The 22,775-nt window shown below is 46.0% G+C and overlaps 1 protein-coding gene across 10 annotated transcripts in view; it reads right to left on the bottom strand.

Annotated features, from left to right (window-relative positions):
• Positions 1 to 22,775, bottom strand: part of TSPOAP1 (TSPO associated protein 1) — a 68,457-nt gene that overhangs the window by 12,539 nt on the left and 33,143 nt on the right. For 5 of the 10 annotated variants that reach the window (XM_061375726.1, XM_061375733.1, XM_061375734.1 and 2 more), the window contains 16 exons: positions 20,601 to 20,784; positions 20,063 to 20,283; positions 18,194 to 18,303; positions 16,519 to 16,628; positions 14,242 to 15,057; positions 13,564 to 13,715; positions 11,921 to 12,514; positions 10,111 to 10,416; positions 9,652 to 9,831; positions 5,298 to 6,425; positions 4,564 to 4,687; positions 4,267 to 4,418; positions 3,919 to 4,087; positions 2,489 to 2,560; positions 2,078 to 2,113; positions 980 to 1,083 (listed from right to left, as the gene is read on the bottom strand). In XM_061375726.1, coding sequence (XP_061231710.1) covers positions 980 to 1,083; positions 2,078 to 2,113; positions 2,489 to 2,560; positions 3,919 to 4,087; positions 4,267 to 4,418; positions 4,564 to 4,687; positions 5,298 to 6,425; positions 9,652 to 9,831; positions 10,111 to 10,416; positions 11,921 to 12,514; positions 13,564 to 13,715; positions 14,242 to 15,057; positions 16,519 to 16,628; positions 18,194 to 18,303; positions 20,063 to 20,283; positions 20,601 to 20,784 — 4,458 coding nt within the window. Of the gene's footprint in view, positions 1 to 979; positions 1,084 to 2,077; positions 2,117 to 2,488; positions 2,561 to 3,918; positions 4,088 to 4,266; positions 4,419 to 4,563; positions 4,688 to 5,297; positions 6,426 to 9,651; positions 9,832 to 10,110; positions 10,417 to 11,920; positions 12,515 to 13,563; positions 13,716 to 14,241; positions 15,058 to 16,518; positions 16,629 to 18,193; positions 18,304 to 20,062; positions 20,284 to 20,600; positions 20,785 to 22,775 lie in introns of all 10 variants that reach the window. The other 5 variants (XM_061375729.1, XM_061375731.1, XM_061375732.1 and 2 more) reach the window with 5 other exon arrangements.

Genomic DNA, 22,775 nt, shown 5'->3' with positions numbered 1-22,775 from the left:
CAGAACTGGACCAGCTTGTTTCAATAATGTGAGCTCTGCCCATATGGCAGGTTCTAGGAAAACTAAATTACTGCAAAAAATACAGCCATACAGCCATCTTCTTGTTGACATGAGCTCAAAAGAATTCTTTGGCTAATGCATGCTCTCACTGCATTATTCTAAGATAATCCTCCATCCTTAAAACACTCTGTCCTCAGCAGCAGCCTGTCTTGCTCATGAGTCACCTCTTGGCCATAAACTCCTCTTCGATGCATAGAAACAATCTGAATCCAAACCCCATGTTTATGTTTGCTCAGAGTAGACTAACACTGCTACGGAGAAAAGAGAACAGAGCATGTTCTAACTCAGAAAGGTTATTCTGCAGAAAGGATTCAGCACTGCTATATTTCTACCTCAGACTTATCTACAAAAACAGTCTGGATTCTGTGTAGGGACTGCTTGAAAAGCAAAATCTTAGAACACTGGTCCATTAAATTGGAGCTAAGTCTTCTTGCTTGAACAAAGACCTACACAGGTATTCAACACAAAAGACATGCTCCAAGACACGCTCAGCTGAAGTATCGGAAGTCCATTCAAATTGTTAAGCAGCTTTGCCCTTTTGCCAGAGTGTGCCCTCGATCAGCTGCTAACAGCAGGGCTGCTTCCTCCTGCCACAGATCTGCTTAGTCCCATCTAATCATTAGGGGATGCTACAAGGCCATGAGACACTCACAGAGTTTCACTGAGACATATCCTGAAAAATCACTAGGGGTATATTGCATCATGTTCTTCACAGATAACTGAACATGGGTATCAGAAAATGTGTGAGAACATATCAGCAAACTCTACATTTTATGACTTTAGCCAACACCTTTTTAGCAGCAAGATTGCCAAGCTACAATGAGCACTTTGGTCAAAACAGAGACAAATGTCTCGGGACAGAAGGAAAAAAGAAAGAGGAAAAAGAAACCCGTGAAAGGAGTGAGCAGCTGGTGCCTACCTCCACATCTGCATTTGGAGAGCTCTCCTTAGGGTTATAGTCGAAGACAGCCACCATACGACGAGAAGTAAGCAGTTCAGCCTCACAGTCTTTATGCTTCTGTCCTGCAGGACAAACATAAAATGCAGTATCCTCAGCTGGAAGTTCTAGGACAAAATCCCAAATCACAGCAACTCCTTCAACATTCCTGGAGTGGACTGAGTAAAAAGAATACCAGGGGCAACTGAATGGGTGAGAGATCTTAGAGGCCATAGAGACATTTAGTACAATAGTCTTCTGATCTCCTGTATAAGCACAAAGTGGGAACATCTCCACATTCCAGCATCCTGGTGTCCTGCTATATATACATGAATGTATTATTCTATATTTGCTGATATATACACACAAATATGTGTATATATATGTACACACACAGGACAGCAGCCTCCTTACAGGGTCTTGAATGGACATTTCTCCTCCCTGCACACAATGACCTGCTACTGAGCTACAAAATTCATCCTCCAAGTGCCAGGGGAACAGCAAGAGCCCTGGAGAGCATCAGCCACAGCAGCAGAGCCCAGCATGAAGGGAAGCAGATGCCTCACCATCCAGGGAACATATTGCTCTTTCAAAGCAACCCACTTGCTCAGCCAGGACTTAAGAGACCTCCTCTGGATCTACAAAAGCAAAGCCTGGTGTTACAGTTAACACACACTGTCCATTCCTTATGTCCCTGCTTCAGGTCAATACTGTACGGGCTACCAAGGGGTTTGCAGACTTGGCCTCTTGGGCATCAAGGGATGACTGTGCACCTAAGCAGAGTGAGCACCCTCTTGAGGGACCTTAGGTTTTAAGGACCACAGCATTGGATGTATAAGGGATTTCTCTGCTTCTCCAAAGCCCAACAGCAAGTGCCCTTCACCTCAAACACTCCCTGTTTAGTCAAAGACCACTGCACTCACTACTATATTAAAAGAACCCCTTCATTTGTGAGAACCACCATTTTCTTACAGTGCTCTGAAGCACCACTACAGAGTCTTGCATTGGCTCTCAGCTGCAAAATGTGTCTGTATTCTGATCATGTACTGTCTACTCATAGTACAAAAGAGCAATACTCACCTGCATGAGACTTGTACTTCTCTTGTTTATCCAGCGCTTCTGGGGGAAGAAAAGGTCTCATCAGTGAGAGTTCATCTTTCAGCAGTGACCACATACATGACAGAACTGACAAACAACAGTAGAAAGAGCGAAGACCAAAGCAGCAAACAACAGAAGCAAACCATTCATGCAACTCAAAGCCTACGCCAGTAACCATGACTCAGGGACGTAACAAGAAGCAGAGGTCAAACTCCAAAACTATAAGAGACATCACTGTTGTTAAAAACTTAACAGCAGCACAGGGTTGGGCTCTCTTTCCACTTCCTAGCAGTTGTACAAACATCTGAGGGTCCTGTAAGCAAGTAGCAAAAATTCAATGCAGTCTGTAACCCTATTGCGAAAAGCAAAGAGGAAGCAGTGGGTGACACAGACCTTTCTTGGAGCGTCTGGGTTTTGGAGGAGGGATGCTTTGGCGGCGTGGAGGTGGAGAAAATGTGCCATTTCCTTCATAAAAATCAAAAAAAGCAAATAAATAGACAAGAGAAACACAGTGAAGGGAAAGTGAAAAGCATATTGAAGAGTGAACAGGCAACAGAGCAGCATGACATGCCTCCTCTGGGAAGCAGACACTGTGATTTCTATGGGCACAGCCCAAATCTCCATTTCTCATGTGTGGACTCAGATGAGGCATGATCCACATCCCAGATACACACAGAAATCCACACTGTATTTATACCCCTTAGCTGTACCACAGTGCACATTCAGACAAACGTTGCTACACTTTATACTTCAGAAGCAGCATCACAAGGATAAAATAAAGCCTTGTTCCATTAACACTTGAAAAACACCAGGTGAGTTGCACCCCATCAACTGCCTCAGGGGGAAGGAACCTGGGGAAGTTTCTAGCTACAGTTTTTGCACTGAACAGCGTCAATACAGGACGAGTCCCCAGATGAACGTGCAGAAAGAGCTCCCACACCAACCCCTCCAAGGCATCTTCTTAGTTACAAGGCAGGAATATGGGTTCATGGCAGCAGGAAAACAACAGAGGCACAAAAAGCCTGGCTGCCAAAGGAAACTAGGTTTCCTCTCTGCACATACGCATAAAGTATGTCTTCTTCACTACCACCACCCTCCTGAAAACCTTCAAACCAACCATGTTTCCTGGAGTCTCAGGGCTATTAAGTTCCTTTATTCTTCTGAGGGCAGGGGACAGAGAGTCTTGTGTATCCACACAGGAGAAACAGTATGAGCGTCCCAGTGTGAAAAAGTGCCTTACTCAAATCTCTCCCTAGACATGAAAGAGGCCAAAGGACACAAACCTACCAAAAAATCACATAGCCACAAAGTGAAAGCAAAAGACACCTTTGACCCCTGTGCTCCTCAGCATCAACCTGCCAGAGACCCACATTTAGGAGCTGGGCACTGTCAACCCATAGCCTCTCGGGCTGGATACTGGGTCTCACTACAGGGAAATGGAAACAAGTTGGACTGCTTTTTCTTGGGTGTTTTTTTTTTGTTGTTGTTTTTTTCCCTTTTCAGCTGCTCCTCTGTTTTGTTTCCCCTTCGCTAGCAAGGATCAGCCTCATTCACACTCTGTGCTCAGTTCACAGACATGACACCTCAAGCACAGGAGCAGCTCCTGCAGCTTGGCTCAGGCATGAACTGAGACCTCAGAACATCTGCCTCCCTCACCATCCAGACTTCCCTGCTTGCTACTGAAGCAGCCACTAAACAAGCCTGGGGATCAGCCCTAGAGATGGTTTTGGTGCACTGGCCACACAGCCTGACAGCACGACTGAGCTTTCCACGCTTCAGCAAAGGGACACTCTGACAATGCACACATAAAGAAGACACAGTACCTATGCTCTCCACCGGTGAGTCAGCAGGTAGGAACCCTTGCTTTAGGAGCTGCTTCTTGATCTCATTATTCTCCACCTGGACTTCTGATACCATGTTGCACGGAATGTAGCCCTCCCTTCCTGCACATTCACCCCTGTAAAAACCATCAGCATCCTTGTCTCCACATACCTGCAAGAGAAAAGACAGGCCAGAGACTGCTGAAACCACAGGAACTGAGATGCACAGAGGAGAAAGGGAAGCTAAGGAAACTCCCAAGATGGAGTCTCTGCCTTGAAGGTTTATGCTGTCCCTGGAACATCAGATGGAACTATACAGAGTAGAAGGTGTTCACTAAGGTGTGCTCTTACTTTCAGGATCTGTCCCTCCTTAAATGGGAGCTCCTCTTCTGCCGCATCGGGGTTAGGAGACATAGAAACAGGATCGTAGTCAAAGAGAGCCACAAATATTCTAATGCCATCATCTTTAACAGAGGTTTCTGAAGCAGTGCTCCTTGGAGGACCTGTCCACAGACAGGAAACACACAGAGAGAACATCAGTACCATTCCCCTGCCATAGCCCTGCACAGCTCAAATCCTGCCTCTCCCCTGTATTTCCAACCACCTCCCTCTCTCCTGCTGCCCAACTCTCTTTCCTTGCCCACTCACCTGCACTGGAGAGCACAGGCTTCTGCATTTGGCTTCTTCTTACGCTCGTGTTCCCTCTCCTCCTGGGAGCCTGCCAAGTGGTGCGAGGCAGCTCCTGGTCCCTAGGATCTTTGTTACTGGCCACCTGCAACAGGAACCAGCAGAGAGTTAGTAGCAGTCTCTGCCTTCCTACTTGCAGCAACAGCGCTCAGCCCAAACGCACTCCACAAAGAGCAGTGCATCCAAATGCAACATTCCTCTTCAGGGACACTCTAGAGCTGAAAGTACCAAGGGAGTTGGAAAACAGAACTAAGTACAGGCAGGCAGCCTGCCAGACACTATTGACAACCACCTTGGTGAGAACAAGGACACAGGACAGGGCATTTCAAGCAGGGGGGCAATGACATTACCATCATCATCTACACAAAGCTTCAACAATTCAGCCTATTTCACTAGGGATTTTCATTGGGGTGCCACAGCCTCCTGCCATGGGGAGGAAGACCCAGTGTGAAAAGGAATACTGCATCGGTGACACTCGGTCAGTTAGCAGGAAAAGCAGAAGCAGCTAATACAAGAAAAGCCACAGAGCAGCACAGAACTACAGAATCTCTCAGATATTCTTCCAAAAATCCCAGACGAGGGTCCTTTCTCTGGACAACACTGAACAAAGCAAGATACAGGCAGGCCAGGGAAGCAGAGGGAAGCTAACGCCACTGCAAGCTGCTTCAAAGCCAGAATAGGAAAAGTCACCCAACCCTTTTGTGCAAGGAGGTGCTACGTATCCCCTTCGAAGGATGTTCGAGCCTCCTTCTCCAGCCAGGTGACTTACAGTCCAGCTCCCAGCCCTGCTCCTCAGAACTGCTCTCACATCTCAGTGCTTCCTTCTCCTGGCAGAAGAACTGCAGATGCTGGCTTGGAGACCCAGCCCACTCCATCCCTTGCTCTTCCATCATTTCCAGTCTCGTCAGGTCCCTTCTGCCATCCATGTGGACAACCTCAGATTGACTGGAACCATCACTCCAGTCCCCTTGACAGCTCTGGGACCTTTCTGGCCATAGCCTCCTCTCAGGGGGGGAAGCACAGATCGAATCTTCATCATCTTCAGAATCATATTCAATGTCTATTTCCAGGCTCCTGGGGCTGGAGCAGCGTGGTGTCATCACAGCAGGTTCTGCAAAACCTGGACCCACTGCTTTCATGTGTTTTTTTTGTAGGGTGCCTTGTCTGGCACGACTGTACATATCAAACCCTTCTTTCGCAGCAGCACTGCTCACAATGTTCAGCTCTTCCCTGAGGCTAGGAGCTCTGTATAACCCACCTCCCATCTGACCGCAGTTGCCCAGCAGACGACTGCAGTGCTCTGCTAAATCATTCTGTCTCTTCCTACCCATCTCAGACTGACTCCGGGTCTTCTCTTGATAATTACTTCCCTTCTTCTTGATCCGAGCAGGACTTGCCACAGTCCCAGACTTCAGATCATTCTGCTGGTAGCCACAGTTCCAGCTGGCTTTCCTCTGACTCCGGGCTGTCTGGACAAAGGCAGGATTTGCATGGTCAGCATCCCTTCTGCTCTCCTTAACACTATGCTCCTCCTGCAGCATCTGAGCAGACAGAACCAGGGAGGTGTTACTCCCATCTGCCTCTAGAAACGGCTCCTTGATGTTGAGTGTCTTCTCTGTTCTCCCTGAATGGTAGGTAAGTTTTTCCTGACAGTCTTGAGGATCCGCCTTTTCCTCCAGAACACAATCCTCATCCTCATCTTCATCCTCATCCTCAGTCACTTCAGGGATGCTAAACAATTTCTTGCTGTGGTTCCTCTGAAGCGGCAGCTCTAGTATTCTCTCCAGAATTTCCTCATCGCTGTCAGTATCACAAAGATCCATCTGTACCCAGCCCCCGAGAAAAGCCACAGCCAGGACAAGCAAAGGGAAAAAGAGAGGAAATAAACATTACAAAGAGAGGCAAAGTTACAGCTGATTCCCTCCCAGCACAGCAGGATGGAACGGCGACTGTGGTCTGCAGCGAAGCAAGGGTAGGAAGCAAACAAGAGCAATGGGGCTTTGGCAAAAGACAATCAGATGAACTGACAATGCAGCGGAAAGTGAGAAAGAACAATGCATGGACGAGCTCCCTCCCAACCTCTGCCTCTACACACACACACTGTCTGCAGCACCTTGCATCCTGCCCATGGGGTTCCCAACAGCTTCAGCATCCCCTGTATGGGATGATGGGGCAGGAGAGGCACAGCTCCTCCCGGCTGTGCAGTGCACACCAGAGCTGATCAGGTCCCTGCCTCTGCAGGTATGAGTCTCACAGCCTGTACTCACACAAGGCCCCCCAGCCCTCTCTTACCTCTGTCCTTGCACTGAAACAGAATACAGTGACCCTGTGCAGTGAGACACCCCTTGAAGATGTTGCTACTATGGAAGGACCTTCTCTAGGCCCTCCCCATCATCTGCCAAGGCTCAGCTCTACAGTGATCTATTGTCTGCAAATCCAGGTGAACAGAGTTGCCACAAATGCACATGAAACCCCTTCACCTCAAAGGGGTTACACAGACTTATATTTCACTTGCAGCTGGGTAACAGCTTATCAGGTTACATAAAGCTTTTGGGAAAACACTGCTGAATTTTAAAATTTCCCTTGGACCAACTGAAGAATTTATGGTTTGTCTCCTACTACATTTATACTAGAATCAAAAGGGAGCATCCCAGATGTATAGTATAAAGTAGGTTGGAAGTTACCTATAAAGGTCTCTTGTTCAACCTCCCTGACAATTTACATCATGACATGTTCTAAAAGCATTTACAAATAGCTTACACAGAATACACAGTTATTGATGTTTCAAGCTACTGGCATGAGCGGGCCTGGTCAGAGAGAATAAAAAACTGAACCACAGTGGGGCAAACAAAAGGCAGCTCTAAGCTGCCTATTGATTATTCCAACCTTCATAACTCTTTCCAAGCAAAAGCTGGTCTTGAATTCTGTTTAGAATTGGTTGAAGGGGCCTCCAGAGGTCTCCAGTTCAATCTCCTAATTGCTGCAGGACTGCTGCAAACAGTGAATCAGTGTCTTTGCTTAGCTGAGGCTTGAAAACACCAAAGAAGGGAGATCCCCCACCTCACTGGGGCCTGTTCCAAGGCTGCACCATCCTCCTGGGAAAGAAGTTTGTACTCATCTCCCAAACAGGAACTCGCAACTGCTGCCTCTTTGTATATCATCTGCCAGCAACAAGACACCTTGGGCTATCTCATAATTTTAACCATCCTTCAAATAGTTGTAGGCAGAGACAAGATCCCCCCTCGCCTCCTCCTTGTCAGACCAAACAGGCTCAGCTTCCTCAAACTCTCTTCAAAGGACACACGCTCAAGGCTCCTATCTTGTGCACACCAACTAGGAATATCTGCAGTTATAAATGCAACCATGAAGACCAGTAAGACCTACTTTAGCTGTTTATAGAGTTGTGGCTTTTGCTTTTGAGTTTTAATACAATACTGGTTTCAGGAATTTAACAACTTAATTGAAATTAAACTTTTTAAAAGCAGCACCTCTTCATTCTTTCATCCCCCAAACCCTGACAGAATTGGCTGAGAAGTCTTGAGATAAACCAAAATGTTACTAAATATGTAGAATCCGAGAAAACAACCCTGCTGAGACCTGGCCCACTTCAGTCACCATCTTCCTTCATTCTACAAGGTAGTGCTGGCAACTCTGTGCCACAAAGCTTCCTGCCCCTGATGCCCTCTCCCCATTCAGCATCTTGTCATGCTCACACACTCAAAGTGTTACTGCCAGAACTGAAAACAATCACTTTATTAGGTCAAGAAGCACCAGTGTGCTGAAATCAACAGGATGTGTGTGGGAGGGTTTGGTGTCTCTTTCTCACACACAAAAAAGACAAACCCCCAGAACATTTGGGCCAATAAAGCATCCAGGAAAACAAGACAAAAACCAGCATTCTTGACTGTTCTGATTTCCTCTTTCCCCTTTCAGGAAAGCTGAGTTTCTTCTATTTTTCTTTCCAGTGCAACTCCAACAACTGGAAGCCCTTTCAACAACTCCTTCCCAGGCAGCCCCAGAATCACCAACCACCAGGCTCTTCTTGGGCTCCTGACGCTGCACTTCAGGTCCCACCTGCCCACCTGGGAAGCAGAACTCCCTTCAGAAGGAGAAAAGGACTGGCAGCACATTTACTCCAGAATCATTACTCTTGTCTGTTAGCGATCGTTTAATGCTCACCAGATCCATCTGTGGCGAGCAGCCACACAGGTCAGCATCAACCAATTACAATGTTCTTTGGCCACATGAATAAAAATGAGGGCACTTTCTTGCTATGCACATGTACCAATTTCCTGCAAATCTTTCTGATTTCTCAGTCATTCAACCTCAATACTTCCCCTCATGCACATTCATGTCAAGTGCCATAATCTGTACTATGCCACCTTCCAGTCATGCAGTTCTCAGCACAAGACCTGTCACAGATGCATTGCAACACACTAATTAGCTTTAACTGTTTAACTTGTCAAATGAATTAACAGGATCACTCACTGTTCAGTTCAACCAGCCTTTCCTCACTTGCAACATGTGAATTGCAAAGCCACAGCTCCTGCAGATTCTTCTTCCTACAGAGAGCACCAAGATCTACACAAAATAATCTGCACTAGATTACTCCCATTCAGCACTGCCTTCAGGACTAAGGCCAAAATGTTACACGCCTGTTTTGCCTTAGGAGGGATGGTGGGTTGGTACAGAATTTACAGATGGGTGGACTTCACAGATTCTTGTGTGTGTGCTGTTTGTATCTATACTAAGAACTTGATTGATAGGATTGATTTTTACCCATGGGTTCTAAAGTTCACATTGCATTGTGTGTTTTTCCAACTAATTAAACCCTGGGTACATTCATTACACATAAACACCCTTCCCTCTAACAAAGAATTGGCATTTTTACTAGCTTAAGACAATACTGGAAGTAAAAGCAGAGCAGGCAGGAGCTTAGCCAAGCACTGTTGAGAGCACTGGGCTCAGACCAGCACCTCCTCCTGTGAGCTGATGACATGGGATGGCTGCACTAGCGCTCCCCACAAGCATCATTCAGCTACAAGTTACCTTTTCCCCATTATCCCCGTAACATGTCTCTCTCTGGTCCCATTTCTTCTCTTCCAGAGCTTCTGAAGACAGTTCATCTTCTTCCTCCTCTTCCAAAATATCTGAAAGGTCAGAACTACGGCTGTGCTCAGCAAAAAGGGTCAGCGGTCGTCGTCCAATTTCAGATAGTTTTTCTTCTTGCTATTGAAAACCAGAACAGATTTCCTCAGCCCTCTCAATAAAGTAGCACTTTACCTTTCTCTATCACATACAGCTAAAAGGTGGCAGGAAACACACTGGGCAGCACCCAGTGCTGCAATTGGCATATGTCTATACACACACACACACACACACACACACACACACACAGAGCCACAAAAGACCGGCAGCCTGCAGAACAGTATTGTGGAAAATCCAAGAGTGTCAAATAAAATCTGCATCCCTCCATAGGCACAGACATTCAACCAGCGTTAAACAAACCTCTCTCTTCACTCTGGACATTTCTTTCATCACCTCATTGCCTGAGGACAGCCTCAGGAATTCCTGGCAGCTGCTCCCAGCCATGCTTATGTCTCCTCGGAAGGTGCCCTCTGTGCCTTCAGCCTGGCTGGGGGGGGGCAGAGGCTCTGGGCTCAAGTGTTTCTCCTTTGTCTCTTTCCCTCTTTCAGCACTGGCACCTTCTGGTGACTCTTCCACAGAGCATGCATGGCAGGTCTCCATATGTATCTTCAGACTGCTGATAGATGGACTTTCCAGCTCGGGTGCTTTGGTTACAGATTGCTCCATCTGGGAAACAAACCAAGAAAAGGTCATCATGAATACCTAGTGGAGATACTGTGCCATACCCATGCACCAAAAGGGTGCCCTTACCACCCCAAACCTAAACCCCATGTGTTCTGCACTGCTGGTATATAAGTATTTTGGAAAGCAATTTGCAGCTGGGAAGGTTGGCCAGCCCTGGAGCAAACCCCTTCCTCCCTGCAAAGTACCTGCAAGTAGACACTGCTTCAGCTCTGGCTACCACACATGGCTCATCAAAGCCACAGAAGTGGTTTGACAACAGCTGGTTTTAGAGCAGCAAGAAGAGCCCCTGCTATACAACAAGGTTAATTCCCACTCTCATGTGCCAGAGGAATGTCCTACATACCAGCTTGCAGGTTAGCTTGAGCTGGGGGGGAGGATACTACCTGGCTACTTCTTAGAGCCGGTAAGGGCTGTGAAGGGAAGGGGCATTAGTGGAGAATATACAGGGAGAGTACAAGTGCAGGGCCCCATGGTTCATCACCAAGCTGCAGTACAGAACGCTTACAGATTTGTGTTACCCTGTCAGCTCAGCCTGGCGTTTAATGAAACCTCTGGGAGATGGAGGAGTGGAACCTCAGGAACAAGGAGGGGAAGGCAGGTGGGCCTTCATCAACCACCCCTTTCTGTAACCCTCACTCTAATATAAGGCAGCCTCTGCCTGATCTAAACAGACCAAAGGCAGCCCTCCGGAAGTCCAAGGTGGAGGTTTTGCTGACCACTTTCCTGGCTTCTCCAAAGACTGAAAACCCAATCATTTCATGATCACTTTGCCCAAGACAGCCAAAACCGTAACATCACCCAGCAGTCCTTCTCTGTTTGTGAACAGCAAATGTAGCCAGGCATCTCCCCTAGCTGGCTCACTCACCAGCTGGGTCAGGAAGTTACCTTCCACACCCTTCAAGAACCTCCTGGATTGTTTCTTCTCTGCTATATTGTACTTCCTGCAAACATCTGTTAGACTGAAGTCCCCCATGAGAGCAAGGGCAAGCAAATGTGAAACGTCTACCAGTTGTTCAAAGAACTGCTTCATTTGTAACTTTATCCTGGCTGGGTGGTCTGTAACAGACTCCTACCAGGATATCAGCTGCCTTCCCCCAACCCTCACCCACAAATATTCAACCTTCTCACTCACAGCATTGATTTCCAGGCAGCTGATGCACTCCCTGACACACAACAGAACCCCACCTCCTTTCTTTCCTTGCCTATCCCTCCTGAAGAGCCTCTAGCCATCTACTGCAGCACTCCCATCATGCGAATCATTCTATCACGCTTCTATGATGGCAACTGTGTCATGATTTCCCTGCTACACAATGGCTTCCAGCTTCTCTTGTTTGCTGCCCATCCTGTGGGCACTGGCACAGAAGCATTTAAATTGCCCTGTGGATCTGGCCTCCAACAGCAGCATGCTACCCCATGGCTCACTGCTATTTCATTTCATTCTCTGTCCCAGCACACGTGGTACTGGGCAGGAGATGTAAACAATTACCTGCACATCTGTCCCTTCACCCAGGCCTTGCAATTCTGCTTCCCTTGAAGGGACAGGCTTTGTGCCCTCACTGGGGAGCACTGTGCTGCCAGCTTGCTGAGGAGGCACAGTCAGGCATTTCTTGTCTCGTGCAGCATCTGATCCCTGTGGGGAAGTGCCTAAAACCTGCACCAAGGAAGCACTGGGAGAGGAGAGGTGAGGCAGTGAAGAGGCTTTCTCTGGCAGAGATGGCGCTGAGCCCTCGGGGCTGGAGGAGACATCAGTCAATTTGGCATCTGAGGTATGAGATGGAACGTTCTGTCGAAGCAGGAGTGCAGCCATGTGGTGAGTGGGTGGGCTGCGTGAAGGCAGAGAGCCCCTGGGCTCTCCACGGGGCAGTCTAGAGGTAAAAGTGGTAGAAATAGAAGAATCTGAAGGTGAAGAGTGGTGAGAGGCTCGCAGCAAAACTGGGGAAATCTGGACTGGAACCGAATCCACTGACTCCCCGTACAGAGACATAGTTCTCACAGACACCTCCCGGCACACCTGGAACATCTGAAGCTGGGACAAGTCCACCAGGACGCTCCCAGCTGTTGGAGAAGTCACTTCAATTACCTGCAAGCAAAAACCCAGGGAGCAATTATTTACTGTGCACACAGTGAGAGCGACAATTCCTGAACCCAAACTTAACAACAGACCCCAAAGCTCTGGAGAGCTGACATGCAGAATTCCCACCCTTCTGCATAGGATCAGGGAAGAACAAACAGTAAACAGAAATTGTTGTCATAACCGTTTGAGAAACTGGTTATTCTATTAAATATTACTATATTCCTTTCTGCTCTAGGTTTTAACTCTCCTTGCTCCCTACGCTTTAAAAGGCAATCACTTTTTTTGTTTTCCCTTTCAGCTGCTTCTTCCCAGACTCCTCCTTTTTTGACCCATGTAAAGGAAAAAGCATTTCCATGATAAAAGAGCAATCATCCAACACAGCAGCACTCTGGTTTTCACTGTGCTCCTTTAAACAGTTGTGGCTTGCTTCTCCCATGGCCAGTGGTACAACATCATGTGGGCAGAAGACTGCAAGACACTTTTAACACAGAATATCCTTGGAGGTTCTTTACCAGTGCTCATATTGAACTCTGGGGTGTTGTACACATCTGCCTTTGTCTGTCCCTTCATTTAAAAAAAGGGCTGGAGAATTACACCTCATTCTCATAGTGCAGAGAGAAGCCCCAAGTGGTGGCAAGGTTGTGTACTTGTATCCTGTCTATGCCATGTGGATTCACTGCTCCTTCAGGTCACCGTTTCCCCAGTGACCAAGCTAGTGCCTAGGGTGAAACAGAGGAGGCTGACACTAATTGTCCTGGTTTGCTGGTGAAGGGTCCTGCCACAGAAACTTTCTTAGCTTAGTTATACCAAAACCACATAAAAAATCTGGACATAAGTGTTTTTTGGTGCGCATGGAGCAAAGCAAACAGCCCAAGTGCTGTCACTTCTCCAATACCATTCCTTTCCAAGCCAAGGACTGTCACTGCCTCCTCAGGGCACGCTTACTGGATCAACCTTTCCAGGTCCTGAGGCTCTGCAACTGCCCTCTACTCCTGCACCAGCACACAGGCCTCCATCTGCACAAAGGTCAGCCTTGCACTGCACCAGCACCATACCTTCTTTCCATCCGCATACACAGCATAACCTGTGACTCGAACTCCATTGGAAGACCCTTCAGCATCAATGGTGACAGGTAACCAGCTGATAACAAGGATACCTGGCGAGGGACCAGCTTCTACCTGGACATCCAAAGGAGCATCAGGTGTGCCTGCAAGAGACCAAACAGATTTTACCTCGTTTAATTCACTTTAGAATAAAGCTAAACTAAACCCTGGTTAGAGTCAAAGAGAAAAGTCCCACACCAGACTTGCCCCTGCAGAACCATACCAGAATAACCAGGCTAGACTTGGGAAATGATAGAACAAGAGAAAATAGGGTGCTCTTGTTCTATAAAAGCTTTAATGCACAGAAAACAGAACTTTGCAAAAGTAGCTGAGGCCAAGACGCAGCAACCCTTAGAGCAAGGTCATGGCAAACCATATCTTCCATGCCTGCAGAGACATGCTGCTAAGATCAGCAAAGAGAATGTCTTCCCAGAGCAAATGAAAACAAAACAAAGAAAATTGTTAAAATAAAGGAAGAAAAACATTAAGACAAAACAGTACAGCATGTCAGGCTTTGGGACTACTAAACCTTGCTTCCCTTCACCCCAAGGCTTCACAGCAAAATAATGACAGAGCTCACTGCTCCAAGCACTCCATGCACAATGGCAATGGACATGACTGCTCTGATACCTGCTAGTGGGGTAGTGAAGTGTATCACAGCTGAGTTCTGTTCCTGCCCCTGTGGGACCTCTTCCCAAGGTGCTTTCAAGGGCCGGGCCTCCAACTTGGCAACGTACTGAGTGCTGGGCTGCAGGCTGCGGAAGGTGTACCAATAGACCCCAGGTTTTGCTATGTCACATTCCTCCCCATTGAGATAGACTGCATGGTTGTAACTGCTGTTGCAGGGAAGCCACGTCAGCTCTGCTGATGTGGCAGTGATGCTTCTTACTTTCAGCATAGTTGGTGCCACACAAATATCTTGCCCCACAAAGAAAGTGCATCGCAGTCTATCAGAACTGCCTTGCTCTGTCACAGTCTGCACAGATACACGGTAAGCCTTTGTCTTTAAATCCAGCTTTTCAATGACTGCTTTGGTCTGAAAGCCACTCTTCACATTTTGACGTAGCTCTTCATCCACATAGATGTTGTAGCTTTGTACATCTGGGCAGCCAGCTGGCAAAAGTGGTGGTTCCCAGCCTACAACTATGCTTCTGGCAAGCTGCTTGATCAAAGTCAATTTTCTTGGGTAAGGCACTGCTGTATGACTAACAGGTTCCTCCTGGTCTCCTTCTGTTCTACTGGTCAATGGGCTGATGCTACTCTCTTCAACAGAGAAATCACTCTTATCTCCACTGCTGGTGCTTGCACTGACAAAACTTTTCTCCCGGTATGAACTATGGGTGAGATCATTCAGCTCCGAAGGCAGAAACGTCACGAGGTCATCATCTGAGACTCGCTCAACAAAATTGGAGGGGACCAGCCCTCGCCGGCCATCCATCAGCTCCCCTAAACGAGAAACAGGAAACCTGTTACCACTGCACCTCCTGTTCAGCTTTCCAACCCATCTATGAAGACAATGTGACAACACCTAGGCTAAGTCATAACTGCACTGCAGCCAGGAATGAGAAAAAAAACCCAAACCTCTGGGAGGTTATTCCTGGGAAAGCTTTCTGGATTTCCTAATGCTTCCCTAGTTAGGTCCTAATAACCACAGTGAGAAGACTCCCTGCTCCACACATTCCAGAGCCAACTAACTAAAAAGCTGTTTTGTGTAATTAGCTTAGAAGGTTTTCCTTTTTGTTATCCTACTGTTCCTCATCACAGCTATTTCACTAACTCAGGTGTCTTTTTCTAGCCTTCCCAAACTATGCAAATTGACTGCCAGAAGATGTAAAACCATCACATGGATTTGGGGTTTGTAAAACTTCCTCAAGAAAATCCTCCTTTCCAGCTCTGTATTCAGCTCTGGCCTTCTTTTTAGTTCCCTCCTTTGTTATACTAGCTTCTGTAACAAAAATGCCCCAAAAGGACCTGTGGGGATGACTGATGCCACAGCACTCTTGGTACGTGCAAGAACCATCAATGACAGTCAAACAAGCAAATGCGTAAGGGTTGTAACTTGTTTTCCCCTTTCAAACTCTCCCTACAGCAAATCAATTGAAAGCAGGGAAAGCAGAAAATGTTAGTAAAGAATAACCTTTTTATTCTTTAAACAACAAATAAACATACATGAGAAGCTTGGAAATGGAAAGAAACAAAGAAAGAGCCAGAACATCACAGAGCAAGCAGCGCAACATGGCATGCATTTGCCTCAGCCCTTGCAAAGCACCTCAGTAAATTAGGAGCTTTCATCCCATTAAGTAATGCAGCTCCACACAGACAATCCATTACAAATTTACAGTCTACAATGCTCAGTTTCAATTCCATCTGCCTATTCATTGACCAGGATCATGTTTTCAAAGGTGCCAAAAGAGAAGCACACTATGTGGCACCAAGTACAATAACAAGTGTAGTTTGGACTGCTTCTCTTAGACCCTGACTCTTCCAAAAGAGCAAGAGGTAATGGAGCCCATCAGCTGTCTACAGTCTCTGGCTCACTAGGCAGTCACAGGAAAGAGGGAAACACACCATCTGCAGAAAGTGCCCAGGGCTGAAAGTGTTCCTCTCCGTAGCTAGGGAAGGACCATATGGGGATGAAACCTGGAGCTCTGCTGAAAGCAGTGGCAAAATTCCCACTTGAATTCATTAGACCAGGATTTCATGTTTTAGACTTCATTCAATCATGACAGAAATAAACCCTCTTCCACAGAATCTGCTCTTCTCTCTAGCAAACAAACTTTGGTCAGAAAATCTTTATCTTGAAGCTTCAAGATTGACTACCTTTCTCTTGTTTGGTTTGTTTGGGTTTTTTTAAAAAGAGGTCGTCTCCACAGCAGTTTGGTCACATTTCAGTCTACTAAAACACACCTTCAAAGAAGCCATCTTCATCCATTTCTCCATAGATGTAAATATATTCTCCAGCAGTCAGCGGAAGCTCTGCCTCTGGATTTTCATTAGGTCCGTCAAAAGGATTGTAGCTGAAATATTTACAATATGAAGACTTTGTACAGAACTTTCACAGCAACACATTCAAGCTGTGATGTTAGATCAGCCTCAATTCACTGGAACTGCCTCCACTTTTTGCCAGCAGCAAATTGCACAGACAACAGTCAAAACTCTAGTTTATGGTTTTATACCTAACTAATATGTTCAAAAAGCAGCTAGGGATAATTTTCTGAGTAGCAGAATAGAAAACATCAGGCATGTGATGTCTGAAGGAACAGATCAGCATGACTCAAGAAAACATGTAAGAAAAGACTTGAATTACCTGAGCGCCTGCTGTGTTTCTGAGGGTACCAAGCAGATAAACTGTAGGGCTGCATTTCCAAATGAACGTTCTTAAATTCACCTGCACCCATAACTATTTGATGTAGACAGCTCTCTAAATCTCATGCATTTAACAGTTTTGACCAAAAAAAAAAATAAAATACTGAAAGTGTCCAAAACTTGTCAGGTTACACTTTATCTGTCATACAACTGTCATGGACAAGCACAGTATCTCAACTTTCTAATGTTTAAAACCCTAAGAATGAGCTGATCCGTGCAAGAACAACACGCACAAGAACAACACTGCCTTTTCCTTCATAATTTCACCATTATCCAGCCCTCAGGATCCAAACTATGAAACTCTCAGTGCTGTAACTCCGCATTTAAGCAGCAGTCCAAACTCTGCATTAGCATGAACATGATAAATACGTTGGTGATAGGATTTGGACTCTGGGTAGTTCTAACCTGCCTTCCCAGTGATACTGGAGCTGACCAGAGTGTATCATGGGAAAATGCCTCATGAAAAACTGGGTATCTCACTGGACAAAGCTTTGCAAGCATCTACTGCAATTCCTGCTCTTTAGTCTTTAAAAGGGAATTCAACATGCCAAAGCTATGTTATCCTCTGTATGAGCTGAGTGAGACCTTATGGGCCCAAGACTCAGACATGAAGCACAGGTCACATTTGATCTGCTCCTCACAAGCACAAAATCCTCCCAGTTCTCTTCCTCTAACCCACAACTAAAAGGTATGTCAATACTCTGAACTCTAAGTAGCGATTTGGGTTTGGCAATGTTGGCTCAGTGGACAGCAACAGTTACCAGAAAATCTGGGTTTATTCTGTGCATTTTTTTTTCCTTTTAAAGTTACAAGCAGAAAGATTTTGGCCAAAAACTTCAGGAATTCTGGGCTCAAATTTCCCTAATTGTTGGAATAAGATTTGTTGGAGAAAATTTCCTGGACTATTCTGGAGAAACCAGACATTCCAAGCAATGTGTCCATTCAAACTCAATTTTCCATCCAATATCATATTTTAAAAAATCAGTGTTACACACAGTGCTCTTCACTGAACAGCTTACGAGCTTTCTGTGGTTTTCTTAAGCTAAGCACATTGGATTTGCTTGTGCAGGAAACAACCTGTCTCAAAAGATCCCATGGAGAAATAAGATACATGGTCTAACCCACCCTTAACAGTGGTGAATCCAAGAGAAAAGTGAATTAGGCAACTGTGAGATAACCTTTCTAACCTCATAGAGCACAAGAAATGACCCATTACCTGTATCGAGCTAAGAACACTTGGAGCTTTGCAGGGCCTTGGCTGCCTGGCTCTGGCATTAGAGAGATGCTGTCAACATCCAGTTCTTCCATTTCACTTGCGGTGTCCACCTAAAAATATTAAAGATGAAGGGGATGATACAGCCCAAATCAGAGTGAAAGAACACTCACAGGATTTGAACATCAGTGAACAAGTTCTCTGAGCTCATGTACAGTGCCAATCTGGCCAATGGGCTATGGGCCATCTTGTAAGAATGACTTAAGGTGAAGAAGCAGTAATAAGAAACATCAGCTCCAACTTACAGCTTCAGGCCTTCCAGTCAGACATTAGGAAAAATTCCTTTTCCAGGGGTAATGCAGCCTAGGGACAGGTTCCCACTGCGACAGGGAACTCAGAGCCTCTGCCAGGCTAAGCCATAGCCACCCTGACCTAGTGTCAGTGACAGCCCCATTGGAGTAGGATATTGGACTAGAGACTCAGGAAATCCCTTTTATCCTACATACCCTTAACTCAGTATACTTTGTCTCTAAGCACTTTTGTTGGGGCACCTCCCCTCCAGCAGCTAAACACATATATATATATATATATAATGTTTATGTACTTTCAAAACACTAGAAACTTTTAGTAGCCTGATATGCTGGTTTTAGTTGGCATAGAGTTAATTTTCTTCCTAGAAAATTAGGTACAGTGCTGTGCTTTGGATTTAGGATGACAAAAATGTTGATCACAAATGTTTTACTTGTTGCTCAGCCATGTTTAGACTCAGTCAAGGACTTTCAACTCCTCTCACCATCTCACCAGCGAGGAGGCTGGGTGGGCACAAGGAGTTGGAAAGGACACAGCCAGGACAGCTGATCCTGACTGATCCAAGGGATATTCCAGACCATATGGATCATGCTCAGCATATAAAGCTGGGGGAAGAAGAAGAAAATGGGAGGGGGAACATTCAAAGTGGTGGCATTTGTCTTCCCAAGTCACAATTATGCATGATGAAGCCCTGCTTTCATGGAGGTGGCTGAACACCTGTCTGCCTATGGGAAGTGCTGAAGGAATTCCTTGTTTTGCTTTGATCACAAGAGTGGCTTTTGCTTTATCTATTAAACTGTCTTTGTCTCAGCCCATGAGTTTTCTCACTATTACTCTTCCAATTATCTCCCTTATCCTGATTTGGGGGGAAATGAGCACTCACAAAACATCAAAGTGCAAAAGGTGCCTCCCATGCCATCACACCCAACCCCACTCACAGCACTGCTTTACCCTAAACTGTCACATCAAGTGACACACAGCAGAGGGTATGAAAGTCTGCCTAAGTGAACCCTACAGTACTCCATAAGAGCTCCTGGGGAGCAACAACAGTGTAGGAGATGTTGGTGACACAAGTAAAGCCTATTAATTTCACCTATCTGCTTGCATAAACTCAGCACCTTTTCATGATTTCTTTTACCAGTAAAACATAAAAGCACCAGCAAAGAAGTCTGAGCCCCCCACCCACAGCTCAAGGCCAAAAACAGTCTGCACACAGCTCCTCAGCATGCTAAAATTGACAGTCCGTAGCCTTTGTGTGTTTTAATGGCAGCAGAGATGTCACAAGGAAGCTTAGCAACAGCTTTTCTGTACCACCCATCAATCGACCACCCCTTCCCACTCCCTCTCCAAGCTCCCAGCTCTCTGTCTAGTCAGTTGTTTCCTCCTTGGAGCACAGCAATACATTCCAATGAGCATTACAGACATGGGCTTCCTACAGCTTTTCTCTTATTTTTCCCATTCTCTTTAGGCAGCCAGGAGGGAATGAATACAACATTACTGGTGCTCTCAGCTATTCATTTGTGTTTAGAAAGCACAGGCAATGGAGGGAACTTCCATACTGACCTCTGGAGTTGGGCAGGATTTTGGGCTGTTCTGCATGGATTCTGATTTTGAAGAGTTTGACTGAGATTCCACTTTCTTGGCTTGCCTCTGAGAACTGGCAGCAGCAACTGGGGAGCCAACAGTGGTATCAGGCGCCTGATGCGCTGACTGCAACTCATCAGTCTCTTCATTGTGAACCTTCTTTGTGCTCTGGTGAGTGAACACTCCAGGAACAGTTGATTCTGCAATAAAACAATCCATCACTACTTTTAGCCACAGGCAGAATACAAGATCAGCAGTGAGCATCACCACAAGCAAACACTCTCTAGAGCAGCTGATGTGTCTAAAATGTGACTTATTTGAAAGTGCAACACACAGGACACCCTGGGCTCTTTGGTGAGAGAATGTCAACTTCTCCTTATGACTTCAAAAGAAACCAAAGCTATTTTTAAGAGAGAGAGACAGAGATCCCGAAAGTGAATTAAACGTTTGCATTATTTCCTGTACACCTTTTCAGCTAACCAAAAACCAACTCATCTCCAGCATCTCCAGCAATTACCCTTCTCGAAGTGGGGCTGTGGGGTAGAGCTGCACGGAGCAAGAGGAATCTCAGAAGTCACCAAGGTCGAGGTGAGCAGGTCGATTTTTCCTGTTTGAAGCCGGAACTGTTTGAGTTCCTGAGACAGGAGGCTGAACTGCTCTGTCTGGCTGCGACACTGCTCTTCTAGATCCTTCACCCGGGCCTGACAGGAAAAACACAAGCAGAGTCACAAACACATACCATGAGTGAGGCTCCAAACTGCATCGTTTCAGCAGATCTCAGACTCCAAGAAGCTGGAGGTGAGCCCTGCCCAGGACTGGTCATTAGGAAATGGCAGCTCTGCAGCTATAGTGTTTTTGAAAACCTGAGACTCCTCATCCATGAGGAGACTGACCGCAGACTTGAAATGCTGGCTTTGAACTTTGATATCCTATCAAAGCCCTGAATAGGACCAGATGACAGAAGTAAAAGATGAATAAGCCTTGAAAAGAAGATTGAAAAGGCTTTGTACATTTACTGGAGAGTCAAAATCATGACTCTAAAAGGAACTGCTTTCCCAATGCTCTATCTCATCCATCACCCCAAAGGCTTCAGCAAGCTCCCAAAACCTTCCCCTGGCCTCCCCACCATTCTGGGCAGGATGGCCCATTGTCTCTCCAGATCCTGGCTCTCCGGGCACCAGGAAGAGCAGAGAGCATCAGCACCTGGCCCATGTTGCAGAACATTTCTTTGCTGCAGGCAGCCCACACACTTTGCCACCAGGTCCTACAGGGATGATGTGCTTCAGGAAAGATACATCTCAGCAAGATGAGATGCAGGGGAGCCTTGGAAAATACTATGGAGAGGGAAGGACACGTTCCTACTAGAGAACCATTTGTATTTTCTAGTATTCTCTGTCTACCATCTCTGGATCTCCTCCTTCCAAAATATTGCTGAGTCCTGCCTCTCCATACACATCCCCACATACTCCCCAAGTGAATATGAATTCCCAGAGAATGCAGCTGCTCCTTTCCCTCTTCTCACTGTCCCACCAGGCAACAGCTTACCCTGTCTTCCTAGACAGATATCCTGCACAGACCCAGACACAAAAACAAAAACAACAAACACCACACACCAACAACAAACACACAACACCAACACCCCCCAAAAACACCCCCCCCAGATCACAGCAGGCTTTGCAGTCACTCATCACTGCATAGGTAAGAAGCATCAAAACACAACTGCATTGTGCTGTTCAAAATTTTCCATTCTGCAAAATGTGTTTCAAGTGTCTTTTTCTCCTTCCAACTCAAAAAATAAAACATGCCATGCTAGATTGTGCAGGACAAAGTCTGGGTTTGAGGCAGCTCTAAAAATAACACATATGACCTGGAAAACACTTTCTCCCTAGTCTAGAGTACAACAAAGCCTTTCTAACCCACTCCCAACTGACCTACAAGGGTGCATCTTTTTTTTATCATGACGTATCTGTTTGAAACATGTCAGCTTATCACTTGTCTTCTTCACAACTAGCTAGATGCTCTCAGTCTCTAAAGGAAGCCAAGTGAAGTCTCTGAAGTCTGACAAGAAGTAACTGCCTCGAAACTGAAAGTATCAGATGCCATGAGCAGCTTCCAGAAGTCTCTGCATTCTCCACTTAGTCAACTCCTTGTTCACTGAATCGTGTTGTACAGGATTTCTCTGCAACCATAAGTGTTTGAATTTACTTAGTTAAGATCTTTCACATAAATGCTTCTCCCCTATGCATTTCAACTTAATAGAGAAAAGGAACCATGAGCAGCCAGAATAGTTGCACTGCATCAAAGCAGGGCTTCCTCTAGACCAATATCTGTTGCCAGATTCCACCTTGGGATGCAGCCTATGACAAGAGACAGGCAGAGAAAGGTTGCACGACTGGAGAGGTTTTCCCATCTTTTCTGGAGACCTGAGCCAGCAGATGCATCTGGATAGTGTGTTTAATAGCATCATAATAGTACCTGGGTTCTCTAAATGCATTAATCAGAGTTTTTAATCCATTTATATTGGTGGCCAAGCCGATAAGCTGGATAACCCACAATTTAATTCTGAGATACCCCATTAGTCAGGTGTCTTTTAGAGCTTGTGTTATTCAAAACAATGTACAAGCGTCCCTTAAGTATTACTGCCACATCACACACAATGTGTACTTCTAGTGGACTACTTGCAGAGGTTCAC

The sequence above is a fragment of the Neopsephotus bourkii genome, unplaced genomic scaffold (assembly GCF_033783945.1).
Source record: "Neopsephotus bourkii isolate Nb327-2 ecotype Australia unplaced genomic scaffold, CSIRO-AGI_Nbou_v1 NB_1675, whole genome shotgun sequence".
Classification (NCBI taxonomy): Eukaryota; Metazoa; Chordata; class Aves; order Psittaciformes; family Psittacidae; genus Neopsephotus; species Neopsephotus bourkii.
The sequence above is the reverse complement of the archived record's forward strand: the minus strand, read 5'-3'. Positions and strand labels throughout refer to the sequence as shown.